The 15,425-nt window shown below is 45.1% G+C and overlaps 1 protein-coding gene across 10 annotated transcripts in view; it reads left to right on the top strand.

Annotated features, from left to right (window-relative positions):
* AKAP13 (A-kinase anchoring protein 13) overlaps positions 1-15,094 on the top strand; it is a 395,855-nt gene extending 380,761 nt beyond the window's left edge. For all 10 annotated transcript variants that reach the window (XM_049905678.1, XM_049905675.1, XM_049905676.1 and 7 more), the window contains 7 exons: positions 658-819; positions 1,275-1,342; positions 1,804-1,848; positions 4,717-4,764; positions 6,329-6,778; positions 8,848-9,178; positions 10,319-15,094. In XM_049905678.1, coding sequence (XP_049761635.1) covers positions 658-819; positions 1,275-1,342; positions 1,804-1,848; positions 4,717-4,764; positions 6,329-6,778; positions 8,848-9,178; positions 10,319-10,368 — 1,154 coding nt within the window. In that variant the 3' untranslated portion in view covers positions 10,369-15,094. The remainder of the gene's footprint in view (positions 1-657; positions 820-1,274; positions 1,343-1,803; positions 1,849-4,716; positions 4,765-6,328; positions 6,779-8,847; positions 9,179-10,318) is intronic.
* The last annotated feature ends 331 nt before the right edge of the window (positions 15,095-15,425 follow it).

Raw genomic sequence — 15,425 nt, 5'->3', positions numbered from 1 at the left:
AGGAGGAGGCTTTGTTCAGATAGCTTTGCTCACTTCACAGGACTCTTCTGTCATTTTCATGTGGTGTTGAAATCTGTGCTGGCTTGTCTTGTGAGATTCCTGGGTCTGTTTCCCTCCCTTATTCTATATGGACCTCTTTTTCCTTTGTCTCTGTGGTCCCTGTCCTGCTCAGTTTTTATCCACTTTCAGCAATTCCTCCTTTCTGTGGGGCCCTGTTGTAGAAAAGAACTGTACTTGGTCATATTCGAGACTTCAGATGCTAAGACTGCTCTAGTCCCTTGAACTCATTCACTATCAGAGGGAGTCAAAACCCTGCCAGTTTTAGTTGCTGGTCTCGTGTTGGCCCTCCTTACTTCCAGGCAATACCTTTGGTCTCCTCCAGAAGCCATGCTCCTTCTAGTAAATCACTCTGCCTTCCCTGTATCATTTCAGATTTTCTCAGCCTAATGTAAGTAAATAAGGCTGAAGGTGTAATCTCTAAATTTTCAGTAGAATCCAACTAAAACATACCCTGAGCCGAGACCCTTCTCTGAGCAAAGGAAGGCACCCGGTCACTCTTGGAACTTGCTGACCATGCTTCCTGTACATATCACAGATTACCATGAGATTTTTTTTCTCTTTGAAAGATGTCAATTTGGCATGTTTCCTTTTTTCCAGTGGAGATCCTTCAGGGTTTGGTGAGCGGAAGCCTGGGAGGCACAGTGGGGCCAGCAATCAGCAGCCCAACTGAGCAAGAAGGCATGGTCGGCCCTGTTTCCTTGCCCCGGAGAGCAGAGACCTTTGGAGGATTTGACTGCCATCAGATGAATGCTTCCAAAGGTAAATGATTGTGAACTCGTGTGCTTTCACCAGCAATCCTTGACTGTCACACACAACTAAAAAATGACCTCTGCTCTAGTTGCCCCATTTCCTCTGTCATATTCAATCAGTAAGTGTTTTAGTGGGATCCAAACAAGGTAGCTAGCTGCTAAAACACTCTAGGACCTTCGGCCACATTCCATTTGAATAATGAAAAAGATCGTTGTGGGATCCCAGCTAAGCTGTAGCTAAAGGAGTCTAATACTTGTTTTTCTCCCTGCCAACATAGCTCTTTTGCATCAATAAAATGATTATTAATGATTATTTACCTGCCACCAGGTGGCTTCCCTTTTTTTGGCATTATAATAGAATTCAGAAATACCATACACCTAAGCTATGGATTTTGTATTCTTTTCTTAGCCAATCTGTTTTCACAACTTAAAAAAAAATTTTTTTTTTTTTTTTTTTTCATTTAGGAGGAGAGAAGGAAGAAGAAGATGGCCAAGATCTTAGGAGGACAGAATCGGATAGTGGCCTGAAGAAGGTATGTCTTTCTAAAATGCCCTGTGACCTCCGTGGCACTTCCCTGTGAATTCACCGCGTGTGAAATTATTCCACTTGATCTTGTGTTGGGTACCTGACTTGCTGTTTTTAACTCCTACTTTATTTCCAGAGGAAAACACATTTTTAAAACAAACAACACAGTCAAGGGTTCGCCCTTGATTGGCCGTTTAGCCTTTCTGGTGCAGAACACTGTGTTCATATATGTAGCTCTTCCATGCCCTGGCACGACCTGAGTTTCATTAAGAGGCTTCTTTTGAATGCCCCAACCCAATCTGATTGCTTTGCTGGCGTCAGTAACAGTCACCCTCAAGTCTTCATGGCTTCGCAGTGAGAGGCTATGGTCGGAGGAAATGAGAGGCCACAGCGTAACTTAGAAGCATGTTGAATTCAGTTTTTACGTGGTGATCTTTCTTTTTTTAATGTGTGTTGTTTGTTTTATAGGGTGGTAACGCTAACCTGGGCTTTATGCTTAAAAGAAACAGTGAGGTAAGGACATTTGTGCTGTTTAAGAGCAGCATATGTTTAATCTTAACGTGGTTCGCTTAGCAATACTCATTGTTGTTTTGCAGTTATAAACAAGATGACTCTTGGCTAAAATCTGCAGGGTTGTCAGTCCCTTTACCTTTCTTTTTTTTCCTAGTCCCAGGGCACCATTTTGGAATCAGCCATTTAGAGTATTTCCTACCAGAATGGCCTCTGATGCGCTCTTGTCCTTCAGAATCCTCTTTTAATCAGCTTTCTGTAAACATTAGGCTGTGAAGTGTCCTTGGTGGTTTTTTTCAGCCTGAGTCACACTGCATATAAGTTATAGCAAACCCAATGCCAAAAGCTACAAGTCTGGAACAGGGGAAATTAACTTGGGTAATTCTACATCGTAATTTCCTGTGCTGCAAGGACTCTGGAGTTTTGTTCTTTGAGAACTGCTTTTCACTAAATGTGTGTTTCAGCTGTGAAAGTAGCCTTGCTGTTCTCCTAGTTAGGAGTCAGGTTGTAACAGTTCTCACTTTCACCTTTCTTGAACCGAGTTTCACTGATCCTGCAGGGTGGCTGCACTCTGTTCACTTGTTCCCTGCTCTCCCTGATGCTTTCTTATTAAGTAGTCTTTTCAGGTTACTAAATCAAAACAAACCAAACCAGTTGCCATCGAATTTGATTCCCACTCATGGCAGCTCCATGTGTGCAAAATAGAACTGCTCCATAGGGTTTTCAAAGCTGTGCTCTTTTAGAAACTGATCGCCAGGCCTTTCTTCCAAGGTGCCTCTGGGTGGGTTCAAACTGCCGACCTTCCTGTTAGTAGTCCGAGCACCACCCAGGGATTCCTTGAGGTTACCCATCTCCAAAATTATTTGACTCTGAGTATGTGGCTTTCTCTGTGAGCAGACTGGAATTAGGTATATGATAGTTGTTTTTCAGGGTGTACTTTCCAAGGATGTTCTTTGTATTTCTTCTTGCTTTTAACATATTAAATCTCTGAGGAGCTTTGTGAAATTTTAAGTTAAGGAGATCTTTCACTTTTTCCCCTACAACACGGAAAGATACTGTTTTACATTTGTCGGCATGGAAGTCTAAATATTGTGATGTCCTGAGGGAATCCCGTCCCATGCTTTTATCCTTAAATGAAATACACCTGGCCTCACACAGGCTTCACAGGGTGCTTGCTCTCTGTGTCTCCTGCTTAAAAATTAGCTGTTAGTTGATTTTTCCATTTGGCAGCTTCCCCTGTAGTGAGAAGAGTTGGGGTAAGAAATAGTACAAAACCAATTTGTTTTTTGTGCATGTCATTACAGATTATACCCTATAGGTGGCCATTGGGTCTTGTGTGACTTCTCTCTCAGTTTAAGGATAAACTTAATGCAGGATGAAAAGTATTCTCAAAGGAGCTAAGCCTGGTAGTTAAGTTTTTAATTTTTTTTTTTTTTATATAAAATGGATAGATGTTTATGGTAGAAAAGTTGAAATATGTCTGAAAATCTAAAAATAAATAAACATAATCCCACCACTCAGCGATAATTACTATTATGTATTTGGTGTTCACATTTCCAGCCTTTTTTTACCACAGAGCGTATCTTTGTGTGTCTGAGTTTGTATGTATGAACCAGTATATAAACAGTTTATATAATTCGTATCAATAGTGCCTCTAGCTTTATTTTTCCTGCCTTTTTTTTTTTTTTTTTTGTCTTAACACGTTGTAAGCATTTCGCCAGGTCATAGTTTTACAAAACATGCTGTTTAAAAGCTATATATTACTACAGTGTGTACCATGATCCAATTTTTCCAATAGTTCATTCTTTTTCTACTTCTTGCTTTTTAAACAGTGCAGCCAAGCACACCCTTGTACACGCATTTTTTACACAGCCCTTTATTTCCTCAACATGCCAGATTACTCTCCAGAAAAGAGGTTATACAGTATTTATCAGTCACTACCTGTCAGGTGCGAGAGTATCCATTTTCATCTTATGTTCACCAACACTGAATATTACCACTTTTTATTGATGTTTTATTGGTTTGATAACTTCCAGTTGTACTTGTTTTATTTTCATTTATTTGATTTCAAATAAGATTAAGTCATTTTTAATAATTATATTATTATTTTGTATTTCTTCTGAATTGTTCCTTGCCTGTTTTTCTACTAGGGAATGCATCTTTTTCTAATTGATTCATGGGAGCCTTTTTTAATCACATATTTTTTATTTGACTTTCTGTTCAAGTTTGACCTTTGCCTTTTAATGTAATTTTACATTCTTACGTAGTAAAATATGGGGAAAAAATTTCTGTAGTTTTTTTGCATTGCTTCTGTGTTTGAAAAGCCTTTTCCATTTCCTATATTTACTTCCAGCTTTCTTCATGGTTCAATTTTTACACTTAACATTTGAATCCATTTCACTTTTTTTGTGTGAATCAGACTCAGTTTTTCCCAAAGATTTAGCCAGGTTTCCTCAGAACAATTTATTGGATATTCTGTCCTTTCCCATTAATTGGGAATGCTACTTATATCATAGACTAAATTCTTACGGTTTGTCGCCGGGTGTTCTGTTCTGTTATATTGCTGTGTCTGCCGTTTGTGTGCCAGTCATTTTAAATGATTGACGTTTTAGGTTTTATAATACATTTTAATGTGTACTGATGTTCTGTCTACATACACAGTTCTGTTTGTTTCTTTGGTCTTGTTTTTGCTTGTCTTGGCTACCTGTACATGCTTATTTTCTTTGCCGTTTTTAATTTGACAATATTTCATTAAAATGCAAGCACCTTGCTGTATTTAGGAAATTATCTTGCCAAATAACCACTTAGTGTAAGGGATTCCAAGACGCAGAAGTCCCTGGAATGATGTTTCCATTTTGTTTTTTCTTTCAGGTCATCCAGAGCATTGTTCACCTCCACGAAATTCTGAGCACTTTGCAGGTACATGGCTTATCTTTCATTCTTCCACTTGCCTGTTTAGAGAAAAACAGTAAAGGGAGTGGTGTTGACCTAGATCTTTGAGGTTTATAGGTTGCTTAGGGTAAATGGGGCTCTGATGCTAGGCAAGACTGACTCTCGTGATGGAAAAGGTTATAAAATGTAATGGTTATGGCACTATCTACCTTATTAGAGTGGAATTGATGAAGAAATGGTTGACTACAGGCACTATTTGGTAACCAGGCCACAAAGCACAGAGGGTACTAACATGCATTTAGGAGATGATTTACATCCAGACAGCCTGTAGTATTATAAGTTGACATTCCGTATTTCTATGTGGTATTTACGTAGGGTGGCTGTGAAGTCAGAGTCACTCTACCAAACCTGCCAACTGCACCAGTTGCGCCAACCAGTTCAGGGAAAGTAAGACTGCCCACTTCTGCTGGCAGATTGTGTGGTGGATAATAAATCCCACTCTGTGCACCAGCTGTGTCCTGTGAAAACCTCAGCTCCCCTCCCCTGTTCATTTCTGACCACAGCTGCCCACGTAGCCTTTCTGTCTCTCATCCCTAGCCACCAGGGCTAGATCAGCAGGTGCCAGCTACCATCTCAGGAGCCCACATGAATCCATACATTTCAGACCAGCTGGCCCCAGATTTGGGGTTTTCCTCTGCTGCTCCAGAGTACTAGCTACAACAGGCTCAGGAGTTCACCTGACTGTCTCCACTTCAGACCAGCCAGCTCCCAATACTCCTTTGGGTCATCCTATAATTTGCTGAAACGACTCACAGAGCTCATAGGAAACACCATTCATAACAGCTTTAATTTTTTTTTTTTTAAATATAACAAAAAAGGGGACAAATGAAGAGATTCATGAGGCAGGTCCAGGAGGGTCCTAGTGCAGAGCTCTCGTGGCCCAAGGGGACGTACTACCATCCCAAGAGCAGATGTTCAGGATTACCAACCAGGAAGATCCATCTGAGCCTCAGGGCTCAGGGCTTTTATCAGCTTCTGAGGTTTAGTCAGCATCTGGCCCCCAGGCGTCCCTCTTGGTCTGGTCAACCCCCATTCAATAGTTTCAGGTACAGTCCAGCTCAGGAACCCAGAACAAAACAACAAATTGTTTTCTGTACCTCAAAATGGCCCTCCCCTAAACAGCCACTATTTAGTACTGAAACTCTGCTCATTTCCTTTCTTGAAGATCTGTTGTTATGTGTTGTTGTGGGCCCTCAAGCTGATTCCAGTTCATAGGATTCCTGCCTCCCCCCACCTCCTATACACATGCACATGTACTCACTCGCCCACTCCAGCCAATGCCAGTGGCCTCAGACGGCATGGGACCAAGTTTGACCAAAAAACTGACTTCCTGCCCTTCAGCATTCCTCTTTGATAATTGCCAAAGTTACCCTGGAGCGTTTTCCCTAGACCACTGATAGAGGCAGAGAAGAGTTGTGGTCTGTCTTAGTGAGTGGTGCTCTGCTCCCAAGTCCGGGTCAGGAGGTGGACCAGAAGTTAGCTCTCATCTTGGGCCTGAGCTGCGTTTCTCTCCTCCTCTGCTCTCCCTCAGGGTGTGGTGTTGCAGCAGGACAGCTACATCGAGGACCAGAAGCTGATGCTGAGTGAGCGCGTGCTCACACGGAGCTCCTCCCGCCCCAGCTCCCTCATTGAGCAGGAGAAGCAGCGCAGCCTGGAGAAGCAGCGGCAGGATCTGGCCAACCTGCAGAAGCAGCAGGCCCAGCACCTAGAGGAGAAACGCAGGCGCGAGCGGGAGTGGGAAGCCCGTGAGAGGGAGCTGCAGGAGCGCGAGGCCCGGCTGGCCCAGTGGGAGGAGAAGGTGCAGCGTGGGCAGCAGGATTTAGAGAACGACCTCAGGGAGCTCCAGCAGAAGAAGGACACATACCAGTATGACCTGGAGAGGCTGCGTGCGGCCCAGAAACAGCTCGAGAGAGAGCAGGAGCAAATGAAGAGAGACACGGAGCGCCTCAGCCAAAGGCAGATAGAACGGGACATCTCTCAGGTAATGAAGGCATTTTCCTGTTTTCTCTTCTGCTGTTCCGAGCCCAGGGACAAAAAGAGAGGTTTTCTTTATCTGTCACTAGTCTGGTTACTTAATGACTAATGCTAATTAAGAACCTTCCATTTACTATAGAGGGTCTCTATGAGTTGGAATCAACTCACGGCAGTGGACTTTTTTTTTTTTTTTTCCACGTGTACTAAGCACCACAGAAAGTAAGCAGAAATACAAACGCCCCCCACCTTTTTTTTTTTTTTTTACGTAATTTTTGTTTTATACCAAAAGTGGGGTGGAGAGTGAGTCTTTTTCTCTTTTTTGCATCTCCGAGAGGTTGATGGGGAGAATGGAGATGCCTGGGGCTTTGGGGCCAAGGAAGTTAATGGGCACTTCCAGCCAGACTGACGCCTCCCGCAGCCCCATCAGGTTAGGCTGGAATAGCCTCAGCATGTCTGAGAAAACAGGCAACCCATCTGCTCTGTGCCACATGAGAAATTGGGTGTGGTCCCCACCCTAAAGGAACCTGTAGCCTGCTGGGGGAAACACCAAGGATAAGGAACCCCCAGAAGGGGCAGTGCCTGCCATCACTCAACAGCAGTAGATGGCTCTGGTGCAGGAGCTATTCAAGAGCCCATTTTGTAGAGTCACTGGGGAGTCAGTCAGAGAGGAAAAAGCGCATCCCACCAAATGAGTGGGAGGCGACAACTGCTCTTCTGGGCAAGTGAAACTCATTCTTGTGGATATTCTAATATCTGGACTGTCCTTAATTCCTGATTTGCCTTGCTGCCGTTGATGAAACCTTTCCTTTTCTGTAGCTGCTAAATACGTGGGAGGGCTTTCAGTTATTCAGCACACTGACTCGGAGTTTCTATCGGTGATATTCCATGGTTGTTGTGGAACGTGGACGCCTTGTGGCAGATGGAGAGCCCGAGTTCACGCACATCTACCTGTCTATGGAAACTCCTATCATGTTGCTGTTGGATTGATTGATTGACCTTGGGCCATGAAAGAAAATTAAACTGACATCTTCCAGAAGGGACAGTTTTAGCTTCCTGTAGAAGTTTTCAGATATATGGTGGGGAGCAACAGATGGTCCCATTTTATGCCACAATGACTGATTCTGCCCTGTCCCCAAAAAATCAGCTGGGCTGTGGCAGAGGAAGGGTCCGAGGCAACTGAGCACAGACTAGCCGGGTCCTCTTCACCTTTGGTCTGCCCTTTGCCTGACATCTGGGTATAAGCTCCACTCTTCCACTTACCCTCTAACCTGGCCAGGGTCTTATAGTCTCTTTGCCCTGAAATAATTATCTACCTCCCTGTGTAAATCAATCTTGAGATAAGCAGCTCTCCTTGTTTCTGGGAGTTCTTTTCTGAGCTGCTTCATCAAAGGCACTATGTCTTAGTTATCTAGTGCTGCTGTAACAGAAACACCACAAATGAGTGGCTTTAACAAACAGAAATTTATTTTCTCACAGTTTAGGAGGCTAGAAGTCCAGATTCAGGGTGCCAGCTCTAGGGGAGGGCTTTCTCTCTCGTTGGGCTGTGGAGGAAGGTCCTTGCCTCTTTTGAGCTTCTGCTTCTGGGTGATCTTCATGTTCAGGTGGCTTGCTATCTCTCTTCCCCCATCTCTGCTTCTCTGGCTTGGTTCTTTAATCTCATTTATATCTCAAAAGAGATTGATTTAAGCCACACCCTACACCAATCCTGTCTAGTTAACATAACAAAGACAGCCCATTCCCAAATGAGATTATAACCACAGATCAGGGTTTACAGCCCATACTTCTGGGGGGGACACAGTTGAATCCGTAGCATGCTAGTAATTCTTTATGATACTGATTAAAGTACATGGTGTAATAAAAACAGTAATGGTATCAAAGGTAATAACACCTGGATGGTTACTGCTCAGGAGAGAGAGTAAATGAGAAGTTCTGAGCCTTACCACGGTGAGTTCTCTAGAGCCGGAGGAAGTGGGTAAACCCCAGCTGACACTAGTGTAATTCAGCCAGCATTTCTCGAGTGGGCGCCAGGGATGCTGCCAGCCTTTAGGCTAAAGCCCCCTCTCTTGAACGGTGCAGGTCTCATGTCAGCATACCAAGGTGATGAGGATCCCGTCCTTCTTCCCCAATCCTGAGGAGTCCCCTCTGCCTTCTGCACCTTCAATAGCCAAATCAGGGTCACTGGACTCCGAACTTTCAGTGTCCCCAAAAAGGAACAGCCTCTCTCGGACACACAAAGATAAAGCTTTTCACATACTGAGTTCAGCCAGCCAGACAAGTAAAGTACCCGAGGGGCCAAGCCAGACTGCAGTGTCCACCTCCACCTCCACCCGCCTGTTTGGGTTATCTAAGCCAAAGGAGAAGAAGGAAAAGAAGAAGAAGAGCAAAGGGAGCCGTTCTCAGCCTGGTGGTGAGTACGCACGCCAGCCCGGCAGCCCTAGGTTCTGAAGAATGGGGTCTGCAGTTTACAAGGGGTGTGTTTTAGGTGAGTGAAAGCTGAATTGTTGTACTTCTCACCAGACCTGCTTGCTCTGTTGGATTTAACACTAAAAACTCTTAATTTAACAAACACTGTCCAAAGCACAGATTTCATTGTTGAGGTGTTTACAGTCCACTTGAGGAACTGAAACTCACCTATGTGAAGCAGAACCCTCCATGTCTTTCTAGGCCTAGTCCAGTAACTGGTAATAACAGCTGGCATTTGTGAGTGTGTCCAGATCTGCCGTAGTCATCAAAATGGCTGGTGAGGTCAGTGATCTGAGCCCAGGGGAAATGAGGACATTGAAGCTCAGAGAGATGAAATAATGTGCTAAAGGCCATAGCACCCCAGATTAAATTGCACCAAACAGGGCCTCCCAGTTTATGTGCCACTTTTTCCCTGAATCCTTCTCCATTCTTTGTGGTTGGGATTGATCTTTCTCTTATGTGTGGGAAGCTTGAGAAAATTAATATTTTCCAAGCTGTTTGGAAATATAGAGCCCTGGTGGCACAACGGTTAAGCATTCGGCTGCTAACTGAAAGGTCAGTGGTTTGAACCCACCAGTTGCTCCTCAGGAGAAAAGATCTGGTGAGCTGCTTCCATAAAGATCACAGCCTCAGAAACCCTATGGGGTAGTTCTGCTCTGTCACGTGGGCTCACCGTGAGTCAGAATCAGCTCTACAGCACATGACAACGTTTAGAAATGTAAGGTCTAATGCATTAAGTAACTTGAAGAGAGAGTAGGTCGTGAAGGGGGTGTCACCCCGGGCCTCACTCAGGCAGTAAGCACTGACACCCAGCAGCTGTTGCAGAGAGTTCATCGCTGTCACAGGGGGTCACTATGAGAATGGACTCCATGGCACCCAACAACAACAATGTGCTTAAAAGAATATAATATCACATATTACTTGTGGATTCCAGAGCATTCGTTGTCTACACGCCAGGGTCATCTACCTGCATCACAAAAGATTTCACTGGGGGGGCAGAGGTGGGGAGCTAAAGGAAAAGAACAACTTCGAGGTCATTTTTTTCCGAATTTCTTCTTTATATTCCTGGTTTGCACTTTTCCAGATGGCCCTGCATCTGAAGTACCAGCAGAGGGTGAAGAGATCTTCTGCTGAGCTGCCTCCTCTCTGCTGAGGCGGCCACCTCCTGCTCTGTGGTCACCAGCTCCCTCCCTGCGGTCCCTGCGTGTGCCGGCCTCTTATGTGTACACCTACCCATCTCCAGCAGCAAGTCCTTCTGTGCTGCCACGTCCTGGATAAGAAGGAGCAAAGGGGCTGGAGTGTCTGATGGAGGAGGAGGCCCAGACAGTGCTTTGGCTGTGATCTGAGACTGCCAGGGGCTCAACAGTGGAGGCTGACTGTATTAAGGATGTGAACACTGAAAGTACTGACCCCCAAAGTACTGGTGATGGTTTTGGATACATCAGGAATGGCTACTCCTAAAGCCTACAAGAGTGTTTTCCAGTGAGGTCTAAACCTCTGACACTCTTTCATTTTGGGGGACACAATCAAAATGAAGCCGTTTGGACTTCCCCTGTACATGTACAGTGACCAGTTTGCCATATACATGGGGCTTATCCGAGTTACACACAGTCTGCACCAGACATCTGGCCAGCTTCGCTCCACCCAAGGGGACAGCCTGCCACCAAGTCAGGTGGCGTGCGGCTGCTAAGGATTGTTAAGGATTTCACACAGTAGTTCTCAGAGTCTGGTTTCCCTTTAAGCCCTCCCAGGGCACACTTTACCCCTTCTTATGCACGTATTTCCCATTTCATTTTAGCGGGGAGGACAAATATTTGTGAAAGCCCCTGAGAAAAGACTTGGTGTGTGTAAGAAGCATAAGAGCTGCACCACCTTGATCTTGGCGTTTCAGGCAAGTATCTAATCTCATCATCAAATCTAGAAGAAATCATGTATTGACTTACCAAGATTTTTCCCACATATTCTGGGCACAGATGAGGTAGAAGTTTGATACTTTGTGGTTGTCACTGACCATTCAGAAGTGGCCACGGCCTTTTGCCAGTCTTCCTTAGCCCCATCATAATCCCCCACAGGCTTTCACTGTGGGGGCACACCCCATTGGCACACCTCTGGTCCGGTGCCTCCCTAGCCTGGCTGGCCCAGCTCCTGATGTTCCCACCCCTGTACCAGGACGAGTGGCTGAGAAGTGTTATACCTTGTGTACAGGGTTTCCACCAGCACAGATCAAGAGAGGAGCTGGCCCAGAAGGTGGGGCTGGGGTAAGTTCTCGTTCTTCTTCAGGAGGCCGTGGCAAATTGGCTTTTTATATACAATTTAAAAACTCTAAAGGTCTGCTGATAATTAGTTGTACCCTACCCCTGCCTGTTTATTTTTGGGTTTTTTCTTTTTCTCTTCTCCCTCTTTCCACTGTGTTTTGGTCTTTATTTGCTTGAGGCTCCTCACCAGTTCGTATGGGCAGGCCAGATCATTGGTAACGTTCTCTTACTAACAACAGCAGCCTCTGAGAGCCCCTCTTCCTGCCGCACGGGGTGCTCCCATGAGGGGAGATCCTGGGAAATTGTGCTTCAGTTGTGGCCTTTGACTCCTGTGTTTTGCCCCTCAGGCACATGGGGCTTTGAACCATACGTTTAAAAAACAAACAAAAAAAATCTGTAACATGGTGCTTGTTGATGAATTAATTGCAAGCTGGCCTTGCAGATGGAGATATTTATCTTTCAGTTTATTTGAAAGGGGTCTGGTTTAAAATTTTTAGCGTAGATTTGTTTTATTTATTTTGTGTGTGTGTTGTTTTCAGGATAATCATACTAGCCCAACGGTTTAGACTGTCTGATCAGTGCAGACCGAGGTCGCAGCCAGCACCCCTTCCTCCTCAGTGACTTTCCAAGTGCCTTGAAGGCCCAGATGAGAAGGAAGGAGAAGGGCTAGGGGAGGGGTTCATTCCCTTTCCCCCGTCCCACCCCACCTCATTCTTTTATCAAGGGATGTCTTCTTCCTTGTTTGAGAATTCAAGAAACTTGCCACCTGTGAGTTACATTTGCCTGTTTTGTCATGGTGGTTTCTTTCCCGTGAGAAATAGACTTAAAAACAAAATCATCTGATTTTCTATTGGAACCACGTGATACACCCATTGCCCCCCTTCAAGACCCTAAACAGCAAAAAGTTAAGTTGCTTCCTTCCACCACTCCCTACAACTCCAGGATACATCCTGTGCCTGTCATGGCTTCCCTTTGCTCCACCCCAGAGCCTAGCTGTGTTCTGTCACTTTCCCAGGCGTTCCCGCCTGGGACTCATGGGCCCGTTGCCAGTACAGCTGCGGGAAGGGCAGTATTGAATCAGACTGGCGTGTCGCCTTCCTGTGCAGGCACGGGGTGGCTGACCCTGTTGTCCAGGTTTTACACCAGTGAGGAGTTAGCACTGACGAGTGCTGCTCTCACGCCGACTCTTCACAGAAGCACTGTGGAGATTTTCCACAGAAGCCGCACAGCTCCGTGTGGACGTTAGAGTGTCTTTTACTCCCAACTACTATCATGTGTAATTTGTTTGGGCAGTGGTTTTTAAAAATGGAGATATCACCTCCACCCATACCCCACTAACTTAAAACCATTTGGTCAGGTTGGACAAGCTTAGAATCAGAAACCTTCTGCATTTGCCCAAGCTGCAGTCAGGAATCTAGTCTGCGGTGGAAAAGAGTGGCTTTACTCAAACTGCGCTTTTGTGTCGTGAAAGTGTCATCTCTCTGTGTCATCTCTCTCCTCTGGAACTAAACCCGATGGGATTGCATTGTCGTGTTTGGGGAATTACCTGGGATTGTTGCTGCTTGTGACTTGAGGCCTATGCTGGTTACTGAGTCTACAGCCCTGTCTACCCTTCTGTGAAAAGGGGTGGTTGTCTTGGTTGTGACTCAGATCAAATTCCCCAGTGTCTTTCTCCACCAAGCTGGAGAAATCAGATTCCTGAAACTGCACTGAAGTTTTGGGGGGTAGTTAGTGACACTCTCCGTAGTCCTAGAATCTAGCAAACCCCATAGAAGGAGCTGCATCTTCCTTCAAATCAGATCATCTCCATGTTTCATCCCAGGGGTGATATGTGCACTTTACTTGCTCTCGTCAGTTGGCATCATTTCTGAGACAATCAGGCATACTGTTTTCCTCTTTGAAAGTGGAGAGGGTTAAGAACAAGCAGATTGCATAGGTAACTCAACCTTTGCCAACATTCCATCCTACCCCATAAGAGTTCTCTGTGGGAAAGAAATCCCTATTAAGATTTTTTTTTTTAAGGTACGAATCTTACCTTTCCTCCCCCCGCCCCACCCCCTTATGTCTCAGGGTGATACCACTAAAATTTTCCCTCAGCTGATTCTTTTCCTTTTTGTTATTTCCCAAGGCCTCAGTATTAGTGGTAAGCACAGATTTTTGAGACTCTTAGGGTTTTGTCTGTACCTTTACTTGAGGGGACAGGTATTACCGTATAGGGGTTTAACAGAATAGGCCCTTCCTTAAAAGCAGGGTGGAACCGTAACCTTACAGGCCAGAAGTTTCTATCCATCAAAGTGCTTTATATTCCACTCTTTTGTCTCTAAGATTTTTTTTTCACATAGCCAGTTCTTTCTTCCCAAGGACTTAGTACTTGCATGGGAGCAGAAGTGTCCTCTGACATTGTGGTGTGGCCAGCTGTGTCCCAAGGATAGTCAAGCCCAGCTTTGTAGCCAAGGCAGTCCTGAGGAGAGGGTGGCTGTGCGGTGACAGAAGACAGTGCAGAAGAATATCTGACCCCGCATGCTTGGACTTCTGTGAAGCTGGAAGCCCAGAAAACCCCTGTAGATGAAACGGTCGTGATGGCCAGCGGAGAGCTGGGCACCTCGCCATCCTCCAGCAGGGCCACTTGGACATACATCTGCTGAGGTCCTGGGGGTCGTGTCTCAGCCTTGCACTGGTGCCCTGATGCAGCCTAAGAGACAAGAAGGCAACGAGTTTGTTCTGGTTTGGTTCTGAATGTTTTTTTTCAATGTAGCATAACATTCCTAGTTAACCAGAGTCTTGGAATCTACTGCCTGCTGGCCAGGTTTTTAAAATGAAAAGTATTTTAATGCTACCATTAAAAAAAAAAAAAAAAGGAAGCGAAAACAAAGGCATCTTTCCATGTCCTTATCTAATTTACTTTGTCACAAGATTGACAGGCCATGAGTTAGTTCTCCATCTCGCTAAGGTTGAAAGATGGGCAGACCCCACTGGCTAAGAGCTCTCCTGCCAAATGCATTGCAACCTGTTCTAGAAATCCACGCTGAAGCCCAGTCTGCGCTGTGGGCTCCTGAGCACGGAACTCATAGCGAAGCAGAGGGCACCTGCCACACCCTGGCTTAGGCGGAAAGTAAGCGCAGCACTCCTTCACTCCAAGATCTTCCCCCGGCTCAGCCTTCCCTGTGCCTCTGCGACCATCCGTCAGGGACGTATGTGCTCAGTGAACTTGCCGGTGGCGGAAGTTTAGCCTCATGGTTTCCTGTGTTTTGCATAACCCATGTGGGGTGCACTTGGTGTCAGACGCTAGGACGTGCAGGAGGGTGATTGTACACCTCATACCTCTGCTTTCATTTTTTGTTTTCAAATGCTAGACGAACATTTCTGTGCTAAATTCTATTAAAAAATGGGTTAAAACCCACATGCTGTATATTAATTTGTAATTATGTACAAAGTGAAGCAGTTTTAAACTGTAAAGATTTTTTTCAGTGTGTTTTCTGGAATTTTGCCACAACATACTGGCTTTGTATTTTATTTATCTTCCTTTCTAGGTATCAGCTTCAAACTCTTGTAAAGTCCCCCTCAACCCGTTCAAAAAAAATAATAAAATTCCTTTTAAGTCTTGATCGTTGCTGTGATTTATTCTTGTCCCTGTGGACTTGTTGAGAGATTCTCAAGATATTTTGGGTTTGTGGAAAAGTGATGTCGTCCCCCCCCCCCCAGCTTAATTCTAAGGGGAACCTTCTCTCCAACGCAGCCTCCATTAAGAAAATGTTGATTTCTGTACATGTAGGAAGAGAAGTTTCCCCGGGGGCTCCTAGGAATAGTCTTAATCCACCTTGGAGTCTGGACCCCAAACCCTGAGGCTGATTGATTTTCCGGAAGTCACGGGATTTTTGCAGAGTCAGAACTATTTGCAGATAACTCTGTGCAGGGGTTCACTTTGCTGTAGATGGT

Source organism: Elephas maximus, chromosome 13, assembly GCF_024166365.1.
Source record: "Elephas maximus indicus isolate mEleMax1 chromosome 13, mEleMax1 primary haplotype, whole genome shotgun sequence".
Classification (NCBI taxonomy): domain Eukaryota; kingdom Metazoa; phylum Chordata; class Mammalia; order Proboscidea; family Elephantidae; genus Elephas; species Elephas maximus.
The sequence above is the reverse complement of the archived record's forward strand: the minus strand, read 5'-3'. Positions and strand labels throughout refer to the sequence as shown.